General features: G+C 38.0%; 1 protein-coding gene across 1 annotated transcript; it reads left to right on the forward strand.

Moving 5' to 3' along the window:
* The first annotated feature begins 4,033 nt into the window (after positions 1-4,033).
* On the forward strand, positions 4,034-22,888 carry LOC145677619 (uncharacterized). The gene is made up of 9 exons (XM_081748070.1): positions 4,034-4,547; positions 5,184-5,299; positions 11,014-11,150; positions 12,010-12,076; positions 15,032-15,197; positions 15,709-15,899; positions 17,553-17,718; positions 20,137-20,276; positions 22,553-22,888. Exons 1-9 carry the CDS (start codon positions 4,034-4,036, stop codon positions 22,886-22,888), a joined length of 1,833 nt encoding a protein of 610 aa, XP_081604196.1.
* Positions 22,889-22,911: the final 23 nt, after the last annotated feature.

Below are 22,911 nucleotides of genomic sequence, written 5' to 3' on the forward strand. Positions count from 1 at the left end.
ACAATTATAAATATGTCGGAAGGAATAGGAAAACAGTTATTAAAATATGGATTCTACATAAATTAGTAGAAAAATGTGAAGGGAAGTTTATTTATGGAAGTTTATGCGTTTTCTGAGATTTAAATGAATAAAACGTTATGTGACATGTTTCTAGTACATACAGATGGTGATCAGAAAAATGGAAACACCTGTAGTTGGCAACACGTCAGGTATATGGGTTGGCAGTGGTGTCGTGGCGCCCGCAGCGCCGGGCCGCTGGTGGTGCTGTGTTAGGTCGGTCCCCATACTACGTCAGGCGCAGTGGAACAGCAGTGTCCAGTGGCTGCAGCAGACGGAGGTAGTGTAAAATGGGAGTCCTCTCAGATTTGCAAAGAGGGCAAATTGTTGGTGCACGGTTATGTGGAGTGAGTGTGACGGCAGTGGCTACTGTGTTAGGTGTGTCACGTGGGACAGTGTCGAAGGTGATGACGGCCTACACAACACACGGGGAAACCACATCGGGGAAGCGGAACAGTGGGCGGAAGAAAATCATGAGTGACAGGTCACGCCGGGTATTAAAGCGCATTGTCACGCAGAACCGTCGTGCCACTGCGAAGCAAGTGACGGAGGAACTCAATCAGCACCTTCCCCACCCTGTTTCGACAATCACAGTCCGCCGCGAATTACATGACATGAACTTACGGGGTCGTGTTGCACGGGCCAAACAGCTCATCTGGGACCATAACGCTTTCGCACGCCGCAAATGGTGCCGCGACCATAGAACTTGGACCGCTGAGGACTGGAAACGTGTGATATGGTCGGATGAGTCATCCTTTACCCTATTCCCAACCACGGGCCGTTTTTATGTGTGGAGAACGCTCAAAGAAGCTTATGATCTGCAGTGTCTCCGCCCAACTGTGAAACATGGCGGCTGCTCGGTGATGCTGTGGGCCGCCATATCATGGTTTTCATTGGGTCGTGTGGTTACACTTAGCGGACGAATCACTGCCAACGATTATGTCGCAATTTTAGGAGACCACTTGCATCCTATGGTCCGGATGTTGTTCCCGGACAATGACGCCATCTTCCAGGATGATAATGCACCCATTCACACAGCTGGCGTTGTTGCAGCGTGGTTTGAGGAACATCGGGATGAAGTTCAACACCTCCCCTGGCCCGCCCAATTCCCAGATCTCAACATAATTGAACATCTGTGGTCCGTCTTGGAAACACGACTGCGGCGACGATTTCCACCTCCATCCTCTCTCACAGAACTGGCCGATGCCCTGCACGAGGAATGGTGTAAAATTCCACTCACGACATCTATGCCTCCATCCCACGTCGCATCAAGGCTGTTCTGAAGGCGAAAGGTGGCCCGACCCCAAATTAATCTGGTAAGTTGCAATTTCGTTCATGTGTTTCCATTTTTCTGATTCCCATCTGTATATCCATACTAGATGGTAGCACTACTAATCATGTACCTCTCGTGAAATAATTCATACATTCGTAGCAATAATTTTGTGATGTGCATAAAAAACAATACGTTTTACGTTGCTTTACAGAACAAATACCACAATCTTTTTACGTCTTTGCTTATAGAGAAGAGTAACACCCAAACAAATTCTCTCTGTTAGTTTGTAGATACTTCAGATATGGGTGGCGTATAAAGGTAGTACATACATACTTAGATCGATACTGTAATCGATCTCACCAGCTGTTGACGTACCATACGTCTGAAAGCTGTCTTCTGTTCGTTACCTTCCTATTTCTCATCCCGGGTACTCTGTCGTTCCTTCTCAAGAGAACCTTGAAGTCATACTGATCCAGCCAAAGGCGTCTGGTTCTACTGTAAAGGCAACGGGAGCTACTCAACCTAGACTACTATCCAAACGGGCAGTCTAACCTTTGTTCATATTCTCATCTCGTCATCACACAGTTAGGCTCACACTGCTTTGTTTTTGGCCTTCGGGCCAAAGATCAGTATCATGTTCCTTGATACTCCACGGGACCTAGGTCATCATCAAGTCCTAACTATGGTTGTAGCCGCCCCTTCTGCTACTGCTTCAGGAGCAAAGTGAAAGGGTGCCAACAATCCGAGTAAGAATCGTGACACCAGTCCTGCTAGGTCGTTAATCGGGAAACCCTATACTGACAATCATAAGCCACCGCCACCAAAGAAAATCCATCAAGGTGACTTGTCAGACACAGCAAGTGAATCCAGGTCTTGCAATGCTCTTCGGGTCCAGAGTTTTCCCGAATTGACAGAGACCACTCGTCCACAAATTTCTCAGTTCCTGCTTACTAACTTCGATCCAAAGTACTCGCAGGCACACCATCTGTACAAGCAACCAGTTAAATACATGCCACGCGCTAACATAAATCATACTTACACGTAACGGCATTATTTTACGGACTCCCGATCCAAACTTTCGAACTACCCTGCTCAATAAACATGGATTCGAAATTTCTGGGAAAGGCACTAACTACACTCACTAGGCTCGCAGAAAAACCGCTAAAACAACGGCCCCCACTCCGTAAAGAGCCTTTGCTGTCAGTTGTATTTCGAGGCGTAGATACTGATAATACTGACCAAGAAGTCACTGACGAACTGACAATAGAAGGCTATTCCATATCCAAATGCATTCGCATTCGTAACAATAACAGCATAACATATGTGGTGAGAGTGCTTACTCACTCTCAAGAGACCATTGACGATCTTCTGTCATGTGAGGCATACATATATTGTAAACGCCATAGAGTCGAGCCTTCTAGATCTCAGCCACTCCTTCCCTTACGCTGTGAAAGATGTGAGAAATATAATGCTCACTCTATTGATAAATGTCCGAACCAGCCAATCTATGGGTACTGCTCCGGACCACACAATACGCGCCAATGTCAAAATCTTGCACAACCTCCAACCTGTTCAACCTGTCATGAGCAACATCCAGCATTCAGTTACAAGTGCAAGCAGCGACCTCCTCCGGAACCAACCAAACCTGAAATGACTGTTCCTTTGCACCATCACACCAAGTCCATTCCGTCTTCTTCCATACCTACTGACAAACACCAGGCTGTCACTATTGAACAAATCCTTGCTTTCATCACACTCACACTTCAAAATATTCATCCTTTTCACCGCCCTCACATCCTACAACAGCTCCAATACCTAACACGTGCAATCTTTCACATGAACTTCCATGCTATCTACAGCGGACATAAAGTATACTTTCATGTCAGTCCATTTGAAACCGAAGTCTAACTCCATCTTACTTTTCTTACGTATCATCATGGCATTATCCTTTATATTTGTTAACATCAGTTCTCTCATCCAGCACAAACCACTCTTCGCACTTCTACTGCAAGAACACCGCACTTCAGATTTCCTTCTCAATGAGACTCACCTTACACCTCGAAGCTCCTGCAAAATATCTAGATATTCCGTCATAAGAAAAGACAGAACTATGCCAGCTAGACGTGCTAACGGCGGAGTTGCAATAGGTTTTTCACCTTCTATACCGTGTCGTCATTTCGAACTTCCACAGAAAAACATTCCAGAGTACCTAATAACAACTCTTTACTTCAAAATCTTGTATATCACGCTTGATACAATTTACGTTCGACCTGGTCATATTATTCCGATAGATTTCTTCCAGTATATTTCAAATAACTTCCCATATTATATCATACAGCCGACATCAATATCCATAGCAGAACACCTCAGCAGCGACAGACTTTTCTCAACTTCCTTACAACCCATACCACCGGTACCCTTAATCAACTACCTAAGCACACCCGGCCATCATCTCAAACCACACCTGATGTTGCAATTACTTCTACAAACTTACTATCTTCCTGTACCGTAGAAGTGCTGGATCCAATAGGCAGTGATCATTTGCCAATCAAGCTTACCATCAACCGCTCGCATCCTAATACCTCCAACCACAAAAGTTTAACACGCAAATCTCTCAACTATAACAAAGCAGACTGGATCGGTTATCGAAATTTCTTAACTGCAAAACTTTCTAACATTCCCGAACCAACATCAGAAGGCGACATGTATAACTCTCTTAATCTCCTAACCATTACGATCAAACAGGTCTCCAATACCTTCATTCCTACATCCCGTTCAAATCCCTACAGTCATAAATTACCTCCGTACTACCTTCCGCTCATACGTAGATCTCGTCAGTTCTATCGCGACTACGAGCGTGCGGGAAACCGAGAATCATTAGTTCATCACCGATACATGCAACGCATCGTTACCAATTACATCACAACATGTAAACATCGGCAGTGGGTTAACACTTGTAATACGCTAGCTGATACTTCCCATCCAACGCAGTACTGGAAAAGGTTCAATCAACTCAGCGGCAAACGTAGTATCACCACATATCCTATTCTTCTTCATAATCAACCGCTTCAAACTGATACCGACAAGGCAAATGCTCTCGCTACTTATCTGCAGGATATATTCACACCGCCTTTAACACATCCTTATCCTCAACACCCCGTTGATCGCCTTGATTTTGAATCTCCACACCTCCAGCCCGCACTCAGCCACACATTGGGTAATAATCAAGAACTTACATCACTAATTACAGTCGATAACATTCTAAATGTCATCAAACGAAAACGCAACAGTGCACCTGGCATGAACAATATCTCTTACCGGCATATTAAAGAGGCCCCTTACTGCGTCTATCATTTCTTGGCTATACTCTTCACATTCATACTCCGCACATGTTTCTTTCCTATCACATGGAAAATGTCCAAAACTTAAATGTTTCCGAAATCTAACAAACCCACCAACTTTGTTTCTTCCTACCGCCCCACTCAGTTAACCAATACACTCAGCAAAAGCTTCGAACGAATTCTAGTTACTCGCCTCCACGCTTCCTGCACAGATCGTCGCCTATTACCTCTTTATCAAGCCGGACTTCGCCCTCAATTCAGTATAAATGATCAGCTACTTCGCCTTGTCAACCATATTTACAAACAATTTCTTTCCACGAAACCTTCTTGTCTGGTTCACTTTGACTTAGAGGAAGCCTATGACACTGTTTGGCACCACGGCCTGGTCTACAAACTTACTAAATATAAACTGCCTCACACCTACATACGATTTATATTCAATTTTATCACAGGACGCATAGCCTACATCTCCATTAACAACGCATTTTTTCATCCAGTCTTTTTACATTCAGGTGTTCCACAGGGATCTGCTTTGTCTCCGCTCCTTTATCTTCGCTATGTGGCAGATATTCCGCCTCTTCCAGCTACTATCAACACTTTTCAATACGAGGACGACACCGCATTTCTGGCACTTGGCAAAACCATACAGCACATCAACAAACATCTTCAAAAAGCTATTCACCTCCTGGTGTTCCAAATGACGACTCAAGATCAACGCCGACAAAACTTAAGCAATTGTTTTTGTGCCTCCTGGCAAACGTACTAGGGTCCACCTCAATTTAACGCTGCTGAATATTTACGTTCAAAGAACACGAATTCTCACTTCCAACACAGCCAAATATCTAAGACTTCTCTTGGACAAACATCTTACGTGGAGACCTCACTTCAAAAATCTATTTTGTCCAAAGCCTATAATCGAATTAACCTACTCCGTCGCTTGGCTGGCACCAATTGGGGTCTCACAGCCTCTCCAGTTCTTACTACGTATAAGGTCTTTCTCCGGCCAATACTGACTTACGGATTCACAGCCTGGATACCTGCAGCACCGTTCTTTTATATATATATATATATATATATATATATATATATATATATATATATATATATATATATATATATATATATATATATATATAAACTACAAATCTTAGAACGTCATGCCTTCAGAATCGCTTACCGTATATCCTTTCCCCACACTTCTTTCCCACATAGAACATCTTCGCTTAAAATATATCACTGATCAACTGACAATGAACCACCCTCTACTCATGGACACAGTACACACTGCAGCCGACTACGTTACTCTCCCACCATTACACCCCACCTCTCTCTTCCTCTGCTTTTTACTCTCTTTTGCTACACTGTCCCTCCGAATCATCCCGACATTCCTCTTCTCGATGCATTTCATCTCGATATTCATTCACATTTCATCTTTCCATCTCATCATCCACAGTAATCCTACTGTACTAACAGGGCACCAACTGTCTTACATCAATGCCCTGCGTTGCCCCGGGGCAAGATAACTTCACTTGTTCTTCTAGCCTCACCTATGTGTTGTGATGTATATTGCACGTACTCATTACTTTCATACCTGATAATCATTCCATATCTACCTTATGCTAATATTTATGATCACAAGATCATAAAATCCAATGAAAAATGAATGCTAATAAATAAATAAATAAATAAATGGACAAATATCACTTATCCCAACAAAAGTAGTCCGTATTCCCTTTTCCTGATTACCTCTTTTCGAGTCGAGGGCGTAACCCTTGGGTGGGGCTAGCTTTGGGCTAGCAAAAAAAAAAAAAAAAAAGTACATACTACAAATGAAAAATAAATATAGGTAGTCCTCATCATCAGGTGTGTGGCTGAGAGAATAATAACAATTACTATCATTAAATAAATATACTAATTGAAATGCACGTTTAGAAAGTTGTCGCACCCTGTTTCGTTAACCGAGAAGGTTTGTTAACCTTCTAACATGCTAACTAGGTTTCGGTTATAGGCTATGATCGGTAGTGGTAACTACGTGATCGGTTAGCGTACCCCTGGAGTTACTACACTGTAACCTAGCAATATTAACCTGTAACGCAGGGCTGCGATCACCGTCTCTCGTTAACCTTTTAGGCTTGGCTGCTGGGACACACGACTTTGTTGTCCCTATATTGACTAACTTGGTTACTCTCAACATTTTTCTTGTTTACTAGTAACCTTTCTTTTTTTTGCGTGTAATTATATGAACTTTATACCTATGTATATATCACCTCACTTTAAAACCACGTAACCATTAATCTTTGATATCATATCAGGCGTAGATTTACAGCATTAGGTCTATCTACAAGGTGTAACAAATGCCTGGCCAAAAGTGACGAGGTGATTACGGATATCCAAATAAATAAAAATGTTCCTATAAACACGGATCCGATGCAGCTGCGTTTCCCACATAGAGGGTCTTCAAATGTCGAGTCCCTCCAACGGCGCACTATGCACTCTAAAAAATGGTATAGCTGAATTGACAATAAAAGCATTGTTGATGAGTATTGCTAATTGGTAAATTAATATTGACTATAGTATAGTTGATGTATAAATACTGATTTGTTATTTATACAACACCTATTTTTTTAGTATGGCTGTGGTAAGAAAAAAATATTGCTAATATTAGTATGGTTAATAATATCATGCATATTGTTTATATAACCAGATTATTTAGTATTGCTAAAATAGCGATAGCATTATGGTTAGAATGGCTATTACAATATAAAACTCTTGTTATGGCAACTATGCGAAATCCCGCCTTTTACGAGTTGTCATGTAGCCGCCATAATGGATTCTATAGTTAATATGAATTACGAAAATATCTTAAAAGAGTGGGGTTTAGAAACCCTAATAATGAAATTTCAAGGTAAGTGGATAGTCAGTAAGTTTCAATATGTAAATTGAAGATATGTATTTGTAAATGTTTATTTGAATTGTATTGCGCACAAGCAACGAAAGTCCCTTGTACGAAATAGTGTATTATTAAGCATTTATGACGCTTCCAAAATATTATTTTTATTATCACCAAATCAAAATACTTCAAAATAGAGACACGATGTGTTCACGCAATTGAGGGTAAGTTTAGAGTTTCTAGCCCGTTTTTACTCGGAATTACGATATTAGAACCTGTTTCAGTCACGGTTCTAGTCTAACTAAAGTCTTACCAGGTAACCTAATCTAACCTAACCTAACAATTTTTAATGTTTTAACTGCATTTTCGTAGGTTGGAAACTGGAGGGGCAAATCTAAACTTAAGCCCGAAAATGTACAGATGAAATTATATAAGGTATAATAATGATTTATGACTTCTTGTAAGATGTTTGTGTGAAAAGTTGAGAGAAAGGTTATTATTAATATGAGAGTTCGTACTATTTGGAAGAGGCTTAAGCTTTTGCAGAACGATTCGATGCTTGAGGATCATAGTGGTCCTATGTTGATATTTCTACGTTGAGTTTTACTTAATTGGGCATTTATTCCGAAGTTGGACGTCCGATACTTTTCTACCAAAATTGCGTAAAAGCTATTAAAATGTATAATTTTTCAATTTCGCGAGTTGGGAGAAAGTGTAGGTTAGGTTAGGTTACGTTAGGATCTATAATAGAAGTACCCTTCGACGGGAGCTTCACGAAATTCAACACTGTCAGTTCACATCCCGTACAGCGATTCGGTATATTACCCGCAATATTGATATTATGAATGCTCGTTACTTTCCCACAATGCAACTATTCGGTTACCTTGCGCGAGGTAGTTCTCTTCGCTCGCTTAGTAGTCCCATGTTTATAACCAATTATATATAACAAATAGAGTGAGTGTTGTTGTATTATCTTTATATATTATCAAGCACACAAACGATCAAATTATACGTATCTTCCGTGCAAGTTTCAAAATTTTGCTGAAAACGGACGTCCAACTTTGGAATTTAACCCCTTAATTGTTATACTTTGTGCCCTTATTACTTTCTACAAACAGTACAGATGGGATCAAGAATTTTAATAATAATTCACCCTTAATTTTTACTAATTAATGCTGAACAAGCGACAGCGAGCGAAAGTATGGTTATATAGGCTAGTTTAGGTATGTGTAGCAAAAAGAAAACACGATAGGTTACGATTTAATGCTTTTTAAGTGTGCTTCTGTCGCTTTCAAATTATTACAGAAGGCCTTTCTCTTTGTGTTACACTAAGTGACACCACCTTTGCACTTTTAATTTAATTCATGATGGTGATGTCAAACTTCAAAGCACATAAATAACAGGTTTTGCAGAAACCATTTTCTTTTTAAATCCGATATTTTGTTTGAACCAGTTCATTTTTTTAAATATATTTAGGTTAAATTAAAGTGGAGTAAACAAAGTCCCTATTTAAAACTAAGTAAAGGTGGGGCGCTGATTGGATTGAGTGCTCGGTTTTGACCTCAAGAAGTGATCTAACCCGATCAGACTCGGTCAGAGGTCAACTAATTCCTCAAATGATGTACCAGTAGTTCACAAATTATTTACCAGTCAGCCCATTCAGCAGTACTGAAGCTTGACCTAAGTTTAAACATTCAGTACCTTCGTACAAGGGACCATGATCTAATGAAACTAATATATAAGCTTAGTTGATCTCACAGTTTACTGAAATTAGTCAAGTATTCATAATAATTTTGTATGTGATTGTTCCCACGAAATGGAGCTTATTTAGCTTTGGGGTTAACTGGTGTATCACCGGAACAGTTTTAGAAAATTTGCCGGGTCAGTTAATTTTTTTTTTTTTTGTTTGTTTGTTTGTTTGTTTATGAGCAAGAATGAGTGAAAGTCATGTAAGGGGAATAGTAAAAATGAAGAAATTGGTTATTTTTGATGTTGTAAGCGACACTGTATGTGGAGGCGGATGGACCATTTCGCGGAGAGATATAGTTGTTATGATGTAGTGGCGCGAAGAGGAGTATGGCAAGTGCTATTGAAATGTATATGATTGCGGAAACCAGATGTTTTCAGTACCCTCGCTTACGCGTGTACACATCGTCGCTGACGCGCCTGCTCCCTTCGGGGGCACTACCGCGCTGGTCCGCTAGCTCCGCCCTACCTTGGCTCGGTTAGATAGCATTCGTGCACTTAGTGGCCACCTAGCACAAGTTGGTTTGTGTTTTTTGCACTGTAGTTTTTTATGCCCTTATCCTAATGTGAGGTAATCTAATGTAAGTTAATGTAGTCCAACGAAATATATCCGTATACAGTACATTTTGGTACTTTTTTTCGATTCTAATACTGGTCCGGCGATGCGGCAGTAATGCCTTAGCTTTGTAATAAGCGAGAAGAAAATATAAACGTCATAGAAATTACAAGGTTCTAGAACACATGTCCCACTTCCCATTTAGCTGTAATAAAAACAGAAAACAACGTATCCTGCGGTCTTCTAACCCGCTTTCACTTGCTGACGCTCGCTAGCAATATTCTGTGAAATAAAATTTAAATTTTGGTACAGAAAGGAACCAACCTTGCTAATTTATATGGGGAACCTGTGTTCTAGAACTTCTCCTTAGCAATTATCTGGTTCACACGTTGCATTAGAGCGTACGTTAAGTTAGGATAAAAGCCGGAAGTTTCAAACTTTTCATCGTGCCATTAACTGACAAAATAATGGAACTGGCAGTTGACGTGGAAAGTTGAAACTTGGCATACATATAGCCTTCAGAGAAAAATATACAGTATCCACGTTAATCAGTAGGTCCACGTCTCATATAGCCTCGCTGCTGAAAGGGACGCTAAACTAAAAACCAACTCTACGTTATCAGGCAGGACGGTCGCCCTGCAAGCAAGGCTTTAAAAAGTAGATCGACTAGTGCTTACGCTTCTAGAATACAAAAAATGGCATTTCGGCGTTGTTCGTTTACAACAACTACGAAACAGATATGAATGAAATTTAAAACATTTGTTTTCTGGTAGAAAAGATTGCAAGTGACATCAAAATAAAATTTCCATGTGAAAAATTGTCAAAGTTGTGATGCGTTGAAAATGAAATTCTTTTTCAGGTAATCACCAGATATCAAAAAAAAAAAAAAAAAAAAAAAAATACTGCACCCATTTCGACGAAATTTGGGACATATGTGTACTTTTACACATACATGCTCATGCTCGTTTTTGTTTTTCGTAGAAAACAAGAGTTTCTTTTTGTAAATTTTTGAAATAAAATACGTCTGGTTATACGTATTCACGTTTATGTGATCTTAACATAAGTGATATCAAATTATTTTATAGTTTTGCTTTTGTTGTTTAAGTTTTGTTTTATTTCAAATTCTATGATCACAAGTACCTTGTTCTAGGACTTGCAGAAGATTCTGAATAGTTCACTGCAAGGAAAAGAAGTATTATCTACGCACAAGAATTTGGGACATCTTAATAGCAGAGCTCGCAGTTTATTAACAGATGTCATCGTTCGATATATTGGCGCAGATAAAAGGTACAGATCGTTTCGTTAAATTTTGTGGTATCGTATGTTAAAGATAATGTAAATGCAATAGTCTTAAATATTAAGTAATTGCTGTCCTATACATTTATCGTCTTCACTAAGAATTCCGAGTAGAATCTCGTTTTCACATGGCACATATTCGACGGTATTGATTGCGTTTATCACCGTGACAGTATTTTTCACTTATGATCTATATTACAAGTATGTTTGTAGTTGTGTTTTTAGGATTAATTTGGTCTCAAAATGCATTGAAATTATCAAAGCAAAAGTTCAAACACATTAATTCGTTAGTTGCTCATTGTGGTACACAACAATATGGATCAGTTGGAATTTGAAAGTGTTCTGATGACTGCATAGCACCCTTTGGATTGATTAATAACTGTTTACAGTAACTTGGAACACGTTGAGTTGTATTAAATATTACAGTTCATTTATTTGCCTGACTTAATGAAACTAAACATTCACTTCTTTCTTTAGTGCCAGTGTTACAAAATTTATAAGAAACAGAAAAACACACTGCTGAACAAGACTGTACTTTTAATATAAAAACATATTTACACGTGACGTTTCGATCTTCTAGCCAAGATCCTCATCAGACGTACACTCTGATGAGGATCTTGGCTAGAAGATCGAAACGTCACGTGTAAATATATTTTTATATTAAAAGTACAGTCTTGTTCAGCAGTGTGTTTTTCTGATTTTATTCGCAAGACGAATACTATGATTGTGTGTCAGTTTAAAATTTATAAACAAGTGTTTTTTTTTCCCTCCCCAATGGAGCGTCGTCTCTTAATATTTATTCAAGCTTCTATGGGAATTGCTTTGTGAAATTTCATTTTCTGTCTTACAGGATCAGTAGACAGTCATTCATTTCAATAAGTGAGGCGATTGTACGATTGTTTCCGTCTGAAAACAAGGTTTGTGTAAAATTCAGTTAGGTGAGGGAATTCTTGTATATTGCTAATTTTTCGTTTTTCTTTGCGTTCACTGGAAAAAATTTAAAAGTCGTGGAGTATTTTATGATTCTTTGAAGATTGTTCGGAAACCATACTGACAACTTTTGGAGATAATAGCTGATGTACTTCTAAGCAAAAATGATCCCATAAGAATATGTTCAATTTTCAACGGTCTGATAGTTACAGGTTGGTAAATATTTTATACAAATTTGTTCAGGACAAAATTTTATTACTCATCCTGTATGTACTTTAAAGAGATGACGCATGGCGTATTTGAACGGCAATGGAAGTACCTTTCCACTGATGTATATATGACGATAGTGGAGTTGGAAGGGAAGTTGTGGAGGAAGAAAAAAACTTTCTTCATTTTAATAAAAGTAGTTCGATTGTATAAGGACAATTTTATTTTTCTTTCTGATACTGTAGTATATATATATATATATATATATATATATATATATATATATATACAGGGTGGTGCATTTAAAATTTGCCACCCTCTATATCTTTGAAACGACTGCGAATATGAGAAAAGGCAAAAACACGTCTATCATTATTTTAAGGGGCTTGAATTTTGAGCTATAAAAAGTCCACCCCAGGTACCCCCCCTATTGAGGTACGTGGGTCAACTTGAAAATTTTAAATGGCAAAGGGGGTCGAGTGATACATCGTTGGAAAGGTCTAGACAAGAGAAATATTTTGCCAAAAGTTTCAAGTCCCAATGTTGACCCTATCCTAAATGGCGGGGGTTCCCATTTTGTGTCCATAAAGTCCGTTGGCACCCAGTGTATCTTCGAAACGACTGTAAATATGAGAAAACACAAAAACATGTCCATCACTATTTTAAGGAGCTTGAATCTTGAGCTATAAACGGTCCACTCCAGGTACCCCCATATGGGGGTACATGGGGTCAGCTTCAAATTTTTAAATAGCAAAGAGGGTCGAGTGATATATCGTTGGAAAGAATGTGAACCCGAGCCATTTTAGATGGAGTCAACATAGGGACTTGAAACTCTAGGTAGAATATTTCTCTTGTCGAGACCTTTCCAACGATATATCACTCGACCCCCTTTGCTATTTAAAATTTTCAAGTTGACTCCAGATACCGCTATATGGGGTGTTTAGGGGGATCTTTTATAGCTGAAAATTCAAGCCCCTTAAAATAATGATGGACGTGTTTTAGCGTTTTCTCATATTCGCAGTCGTTTCGAAGATATAGGGGTGGCAAATTTTAAATGCACCATCCTATATATATATATATATATATATAATATAAATTTGCGACATTATTCAGCATAAAAATTGAAGTTGATGCGTAATTTTTTGTCGTTCCTATTTGGCGACAGTGTTGGCAACCGTGTTTCTTGAAGCTCTTGGAAGAAAGATATTTTGTTCTGAAAATTAGCTTCATGAGGCTCCTTCCAACGCAACTATCGTCACGTGCCATATACCCTTGGAAAGGCCATTCTGTCACCATTCAAATGCATCATAGATGACCTTTAGAAAAAATACAGGATGAGTAATACATTTTTGTTTTGGAAAAATGTACAGAATTGTTACCAACCTGTAGGTGTCAGGCCGCTGAGAATCGGATATGTGTAGAAGCTTTTTTGCTTAGAATTATATTAACTATCATCTTCCGATTTCGCCGGTATAGTTTCTGAACACCCATTGAAAATTAGACTTAATTGTATTAATATTTATTTTATCATTGTCTTCAGAACAAGGAGAAATTTACAATTTAACTTACAAGTGAACGTTTTCCATAACTTATCAGAATACATTTTTCAATGCTCATTTTATTGAAGTACTAAAGGAATCCAGAAAAAAAAAAGAAATTCCAATATGTCTAATTTACAGCATATATATACAGTGAAACTTGTATAAGACGGAACGTCAAGGAACAAAATAATTTTCCGTTGTGTGCAAATTCGAAAAGTTAAGTTCTGTAACAATAACTGCTGGTAAAAATAATCTCGTAGTACTATACCTAGGTTAAAATGGTTGAGGTGAAAGATTAATTAACACAAAAATGTATTTACAACATAAACTCAATTTACAAAGTGAACTTATTTGAATAAGACAGACGCTTAAAGTAGAAACTACAAGTATGTATTATTTTATTATGTATTTCCTCTCACATTCCTCTTTACATTTTCACCGCCTTTTAAGGATTGTTTTCATTTTCTGGGTTTCAGTGTTGGAAATTTGCGTTTGCAACATTTGAAATGAACTTTATATTTTACAAACATTGTCTCTTATTCTCTCTTCAATAATCGTATTGTGTCCTCCAAAGTAACAATAACATTTGTTTTTGCCGTATTTGTACACAACACTGGGCACACAAACACGCCACACTGAAACCACATTTTCTGCAGCAGAAACAATGGAAATTTTCAACAACTGGTCTAAATTTCTACCATTTTTTTTCAAAAATGACCGAATTCTTGGAAATGCATGTGTAATGACGGAGTAGCAAGCAGTAAGTCTTTAATTTATAAAGAAAGTTTTGACAGTAGAAAAGTGCTTATGTGTGTATCAACAAAAACAGGAAACAGGTAACTTAAATAACAGAAACATTATCTCCATTCTTGTTCACGGCCGAAAGATCTTAACTATTGAAAACAGAAGTTCAGTAGTAACGCCAACGCAGAGACAGACAGACTACAGTGCCCCTACGTTTCGAGCTGGCAATCAGTTAAGAGAAAAATCTTTACCATATGGCAAATCAGACAGAGTTGCCGGGACTAAAAACTATTCATCTTCAGCAAATTTCCGGTTTATATAAGTTTCGTTTTAAACAGGTTTTCATGTATTTTGTTTCTCTGTGGAAATAATATAGTTTAATTGTAATTTTGTGTTGTGCAATAGGATATCAGGACTGTATATTATAACAGTGATTTGTTTTTCAAATAGCATACTTACTACGTCCCCTATAAAGTTGCTCAAGGGAAGAAGGTTTTGGCAAGAGGGAAACTTTGGGACAGATATTGCAACACAAGAAGGTATTTGCGGCAAAGTGGTGTTTTGCCTTTGAGAAACCGGTGTGCAGCTACAACTTCTACCGAAGTCGATTTAGATGGTACGTTCATAGTTCTTTTTCATTTATTTGCTTTCATGTTCATAAATTCTGTATTATAATTTTATCAGTAAATCACGATGCATAGTGTTTTATGCTATCTTATATTCAGACAAGGGTACAAAACTTCCTAAAAGAGATGCGTGCCGATTTTTTACATGGTTACACATATTCACGTATTATGGTCAATCAACAGATTCACAGTTCAAGGGCACTACCTTCATTATAAATCAACAAATTTCCGTGAATTTGTGCAATCAGTATATCTGCTGTTCATCTGTGTGTAAAACTCTATCACTGCTTTCATATATTAACGGGACGTTTTGTAAATACATGTTCCGAACACCTCATATGACAATTGTGTTCAGAAGTATAATACTGTCTGTTTCACATGTTTATTGAAATATTATTTCTTGTACTTCTGTCCTAGAAATTAATACATATGTATTTACGTATACTTAGTATGTACGTTTCTTTCACACTGAATTATGTAGATGGTGTCCTTTATTTTCAGAGTCCACTGATGAATTTGCCGAGGAAGCTCTCACGTGGTTGAGAAATAATATAGAGCCATGGGAGAAAGTGTGTGATCTGTGGAAACAAACGACATTAAATCGGAGAGCAAATTACATTCAGTCAAAGAAGGATATCAGCTCCTACTTCAAGGAATTTCCTGCTTTAAAACAGCCTCTTGGATACACACTTGTAAGTGTAGTGATATTGCTAAGAAGTTTACATCTTTCTATTATTATTTTATGAATGTAACCGAAGAAAGAAAATACCTTTATATTATTTTATAGAAGTGTAATTCCGTATCACAGAACGAACTGTACTTAAAGGAAAATGAAAAAAAAAAAAAAAAAAACGAGTAACAAAATTTAATGAGTTAAAAAAAAATCATGAACATAAGGGTCTTATGTTGATGCTATATATAAATTGCGAACACGGCAGTTTTTCTTTGCAAAAAAAGCACCTAGCATGAGGCGAGAGAGTTTATAAATGTTTTTCGGTGTATGAAGTTGTACCCTGTCTTGCACTATGTTTCGGAGTTTTTCGGTTCTAATTTTTTCCTGTGAGTAAGCTGATGGACGAGATGGTGCATCTTGTAGCAGGTAGAACGTTTAGTAATTCTGAGAAAATCAACCGGATTTTCAGTACACCAAAACCTGTATAGATTCAGAAATAATGAAAAATCAGAGTGAAAAAGTGCGAGTGGGCCGAAAATAGATCTTTTGTCTTCGACGTACAATGCCAATAAGTTAACCTCTACGCTACCCAGCCCGCTCCCCGATCAGCCCCACATCCTCACTCTTGTTGATAATGTTCCTATGAAAACATTTAATAGTTTATTTTAATTTACAAATATACCAGCATCAGCGGCAGAAGGTTCAGAATTATGTAAGCTTACGTTAAAGACGCGTTTTTGTGTAATTAAAAACCAACCAATGTATAAAACAGTTACCAGAAATTAGATAAAATACACGTGCAGTACATGCGCGCAAAGATTTAAGAAAGAAAAAAAAGCTTGTAAGAGCTTTCACCTTTTATGGCTTTGTTAGGCAGGAAGAGAAAGACGAAAGTGGAAGAAGAAAGATACAGAGTAAGACGAGTTACGCCATATTTCTGGGGGGGGGCGCGGTGGCTCAGTGGTAGAGCGTTCACCTCCGGTGCTTGGGGTCCCGGGTTCAAACCCTGCTCCCGCCGTGTGGACTTTGTGGTGTAGAAACACCGTGCTCGTGGGTTTTCTCGGGTTCTCCCACTTTCTTCATTCCACCATTTCATTCATCTCTCATCATCACCGTCTCCTTTAGCCTAACCGGCGTAACCGTGAGACGTAAAACTCAAAGATTTCATTTCATTTTGCCATATTTCTGCTAGGTGCTATGGTGGTCATGTGATCACGTGACTGCTGTCAAGTACTCATACGAGAAAGTAGAGAACCTTGTGGAGAAATCATTGTTGGTATAGGTGCGGTCCTTGTGTCTTTCTCTATTTCTTATTCCACTTTCGTCTTTGCGTCCCTGTATGACGACTCCATAAATGCGAAAGCGCTTGGAAGTTTGTTTTATATTTGCGTGTATTTTATCAGTTCCACTCTAAGTAATTGTTTTTTACATGCCTACTTTGGGATTTCTTTTTCAATCAGACATAGTATTTTCTGAAAATGGATACTATAGTGGGGTGAATGCCATTGATGTTCATAACTTGATTAAAAACGCTCTGTTGAAACAAAGATTATTTGATGAACTTCAAAGAAAACTATACTACCAAACTTTTGTATAAAGAGAAGAAAGCATAGAACATTATATCATCAAACAGCGTTAGGTATATGTGACAACAATTTCTTTTACTTTTCAGATCGACATTGATTTTGGCCAGTTATATCCTGGGAAAGATATAACATTTTTTTCAACGTGGAATGCAGACTTAAAGAAGATTCAGCATATACTTACCACGACCAAACAAACAACAAATGACGGAGCCACATTAGTAGAACTTTTGCTGCAGGAGAACATCAGGGAAGGTAATTATTTTTCTTATTAAGGAGATCTTCTACCTCTTCGCTTATGTTTCTAACTTCCCATTTGAAAACATGTAAATTTTAATATGGTAATTTCTAACAAAGTATTGTAGGTAATGACTTGAAATTTTTAATACAAATAGACAAGACCCATATAAATCCAACCACGGTCTCCAATTTACGTTACATGCGTTAGATTAATTGCAATATATTCTTCAGTAAGTTTGGCAACAGAGAATAAAAAGTATGCTGCAGAGGGAAGAGGGCTGACCATCTGTTTGCTTGTTAGCTGCTTTAAAAAGGACGCTCTTACCAGAAAAATCACGTTGTGATTCTCACTTCTCAGTGGTTAGAATGGTCTGGACTGGAAGAGCCCAAAACCACTTCTTTCTTCCTTTCACGGTTTGTTTGTTTCTTCCACCCCCTGCTGTCACAAGAAGACAACTTGTTTCGGAAAGCATTTTGAATTAGTAGCGAAAAGCCAAACGAATGACACCACGGACGGATTAAAGGGAGGGGCGGTCACTCCCTCCGAGAACATTTGAATACTTTGAATAATCGGAGTAAGAAACTAGAAATTGCGTAATCTAATAAGAAAAGTTTGTTGAAGTATACAAATCAAGACGCATTTTAAGTGTCACAGCATTGTACTCTCATCCCCTCCCCTCCCAATTCCCTTCTGAAGAAGTTCTCTTTTGTTTCTCTGTTCCATATTAGCCTTTACACTTACACTTTCATTATCCAGTATTGATTTTTACCATACCATCTGCACAGAAGGCGAATAAGGTTTACGAGTCCTTCCTGCCCCCTTTTTTAAAAATTGCTAATTATAATAAAATTTATCGAAGTGCATGGAAGTAAGTTTTGACTGTGGAGAAATGGTGTACACATTGTTTATTATTTCATTAAGTATTGTTCACTATAATTATTAAAACGCAACACTGTTCAGCCTACTCCCGTAAGCAAAGAAAAGATCAATTACAGGTGCTCCGGCAATTTTCCCTTGTCTCCTTTTAGTCGTAAGTCCGAGCAGAATAAATCAAAATCTAGAAGAAAAATAAATGATAATTGTAAATCGACAACATATCGAGCACTTAAAAAAGCTCTGTTATTCTTTTGTTTCATTATTGAGCTCAGATCACGAGAAATATTTCAACTGCTGTGTAGTAATTGAACATTTTTCGTTTAATCTCCCAAAGAGTCTGAAATACTGAGTTCAGTGACCAGTTTACATCCCTGAAATCAGTAATTACTTGAATAACAGTATATGAAGAAGATAGATTCAGTAGGGTTAATAAGCAGATATGAAATCCCTTTTGTAGCAATGAATGAAACTAATGTTTAGAATTTGTGACGAAAGAACTTTTCCGCAGCGTATAGTCTTTAACTTGTTGTTAATTGTCTATTTTGATTCATTAAGCTGTTCAATTTCTCTCTTTTTATCCGTATCTGTTGCAACTTCCCAAAGAGAAATACATACGTTGACTTTAACCTTTGGTTCTTGAAATAATATACTTCATGTACAGCTTTTATACACGTACTTATAGGCGATAGATAAGTATCGTATTAAGATTAGTTTTCACCATTATTTGGACCCAATATTTGCATATAAGAAACATCGCATTATCCCTTTGGCGAATCTGGGTGTAGTTACAAAAGATGATACTTTTTGTGTGTGTTTTTTTTTCAGACTGCTGTCCATTGCTTACAAAACGTAATTTCCTTTTTTCTTTGATTATTGACTTAAAGTAATATACAGTATTCATTGCGTATCACAGAGCAAACCTCTGCAGGTATGAGAATGAATGCAGTCAGAAAGTTAGCACTTACATTCAAATAAATTAGTATAAAGTGGTCAAAAGTGGGCGTACCCCCCTTTAGTTTCAACAGTATAGTGTTAGTTATGGTAGAATGTCTGTACACAGCTACCTTAAAGTCGTAAGAGTCGTAAACAAAGGTATGATCACCATCCATGTCATAACACAACTGAATTCTGCACAAAGTTCTGGCAGATGTTTTGCGGAGATACTCCGGAGTCAACGAGGATGAAGGCGTGTTCCACAGCTGCTCGTAATTCCTGCGTTGTGTGATATCGAGTGTTTCTTACGTGTTGCTTCATGAAAGCCCAGGGAGCATTGTCTGATATCGTCAGATCGGGACTTCTTGGAGGCCTGGCAAAGAGCTGGATGCACAACCTCTTCCAATCCAGCGGCCAGGAACTGATCTGATAACTGTTACCAAGCAGAAAACAAATGGATAGCAATGTTGCCAGACAATGCCAAGCAGTGTTACCAAACAAATGTAGGTAAAACCAAAAACCGTCAGAAAACACCAATTAAGAGGTACGCCCACTTCCGGACCTCGCTGTATAAGCGTAAATTAATTACCTACAAATGTTCTTGATATTTCATTCTTTTCCAGATGCCAGAACAGTCGTAATATTAATACTTCTTGGAAGATATTTCCCATCTGTGACCACGTGTATCAAAAGGAAAGACGGAGGTGGATTATGGAAACCTTCCAAATACGAGGCACAGCAAGGATTCCTTTTTCATGTCAGAGTATGTACCATTATGTAATATAATGTATTAATATCTACACTTGATTACCACGAAATATGTCATTAACATTTAATTAGTGATTGGAGAATGGAGAACATTGCACGAAACCTTATCGAACAAACAAACAAACAAAAAAAATCAGCTTTTCTGGAAAAACTGCTATGCTCAAACAAAAATATTGTGTAAGCAAACACCATTTTCATCAAACCACGATCCACTCTGACTCACCACGTGTCACCATGATCTACTGATCTACTTCGACCTACTGACCGAATATGTCGAGAGTGGATCAAAGTGGAATGTGTTATATTGAGGACTACAATGAGTCAGTTGTTATTGTTGGGTTAGGGTAGTCATACGTAACAGTGGAACATGTAAATGTAACCCAAGATCCACTAAAGTATACTCAAAATTATCCCCACGTGATCCATAGCCACTGACCCGCTCCATCTTTGATGTGCACTCAATTGATATGATTACCATACCATATCAAGAGGATCATATTGGTGGTACATGGAAACAAAAAAGTTTAAGAAAAGGCCCCCTCGGGACAGCACGCCCTTGGTGGAGTGAGCTATCAACCATATTTTGCAATATACATGACTCTTCTTCATGCAATTAGTAAAGCATGTATCGGTGTATGTGACGCGATTTGTATCTTACGAAGATATCGTGAACCTAAGTTGTGTAGATAGAAAGGAATATGCATAAAATAGGAAAACACAATATTTATTAGTCGCTAACGCCCTCGCCTTTGGTGCGAGCGGTTCTGGGTTCGATTCCCGGTGGGATCACTCGATCAAAGAAGTGTAACAGCTTTTTCAGGCCAATCATCCTGAGTGTTTTTTCCTGGGTTGAGTGAGTTTTTTTTTTAATATAAACACAGTGAATGATGCTAAAAATGCCGGGATGGTACCTAACACACAGGTCCCAGACCGCTTCCTTCCCCATCCATTCCTTTCTTGCTTCCCCTCTCTCGGATTGTGTGCTCTCCGAGGGACGACATCCCTCAAACGTGACGAACTTAAGGCCGACCTAAAAGTTACTCCTTCGTTGCTAGTACACTTATCTCCTTTGTTGGGCGACTGCGTTCGATTTCCCGGGAGGAAGGGGGAGGGGATTTTAGGATGTTATTCGTATTTTCGGTTCCACTGTAGGTTTATGCCTTATGAAGTTCCCGTGATGAAACCCTATATTCCAATAACAATAGTAAACGTAAAAATGCTGTAAAACTTTCGGTGAATGCTAGGTAAACTTTCTGAAACATAAGTAGAGGTTAAATATGTTTATGGTCATGGATAAAATGTTTACTTGGCTCAAAACAGCTTTTTCCCAGTGTCTTTAAAAATGTTCTTCATTCAACCCTTCAAATATTGGAACTATGATAGCACTCCTTTCTTCATTTTATGGCATAAATAAGTAAGAAGTGTTTATACTCGAGGTAATGATATGTGTGTAATATCAATCTTATAAAAATACTAAACAGCACGTAGGGGAACGGCACCAACCTTTTCGCGATCATTATTTTAAAAACTAATTCATTGATATTGTAGCATCCTTGCTTTTCAAATTTCCGCAAAGGTTTTTCTTTCTTCTTCCTGGAGATTTGTAACGTCAAGAATTGCGGTCATTGACGTACAGGATCTAAATTTATTTTATCTTTAAAATATCCGTGCTTACTTTATGTCTGGATGTGATTCCAAGTTTGCCACATTTAATTGAAATATTTATTACTGTAAATGTAAACCATTAAGTGTAAGCTTAGGACAATTTTATTGATGTCGCAGTTATCTATTCACGTAACTACTGTCAAGTTTATAAGTGCAATAATTCAGATTGTTTTCTTTGTGATTATTCTCAAACCTTATACTAAAAGGTAGATTCCTCTAAGGAACTTTACTTAATTTTTCCAGAACTTTTCTTAATTGCATCGGATAATACAAACACAATGAACGGTATTAAAAATGTACAACTCAAGGGGTATAATAATACATTCGAAATACTGTCATATTAACCTATATTAGTTTTCAAGACATTTCATATCGCGTAGAAGTGACTCGCGTCAATTATGACCTCATTACATTACATTTCTAGTATAGAAGAATGCCTGAAAACAGTTGGTACCAGTTTAATTGGATTGCTATATATATTATTGGTGCACCTCGTATTTAAAATACAAGCTCATTTTAATTATACGTGTATTTGTAGTTTTTGGAATTTGATAACGTGTTAATAGGTGTGTAACGTGATAATAATTCTGTGTACATGACTTACAGGAAGCGTCCGATCTTCAAACAGAGTTAGAAAGGCATCATCTAAAGATGCAGCGCTTTGGATGTAGTGTGCAGCCCATGCCCGTCGTTGTCGCTTCAAAAATAGATGAACCTCAAGCCTTCTACGTGAGTATTGAGGATAATCTCTACAGAGTTGAAACTCCACTGAAAGCAATCGATAGCACATTCAAGTCGTTTCAAGTACTGCATGCAGAATATCCGAAGGAATCGGAACAGGTGTGGACATTTGTGCAGAAACATATGTACAAAATTGAAAATGACTGCGACAAGAATTTTCCTTCAGTGAACACGCTTATCTCTGAAATATCAAAGGTGTAATGGCGGGAAAGGTTGTTTTCCGT

Source organism: Thermobia domestica, unplaced genomic scaffold (assembly GCF_964235325.1).
Source record: "Thermobia domestica unplaced genomic scaffold, izTheDome1.hap1.1 HAP1_SCAFFOLD_1117, whole genome shotgun sequence".
Classification (NCBI taxonomy): Eukaryota; Metazoa; Arthropoda; class Insecta; order Zygentoma; family Lepismatidae; genus Thermobia; species Thermobia domestica.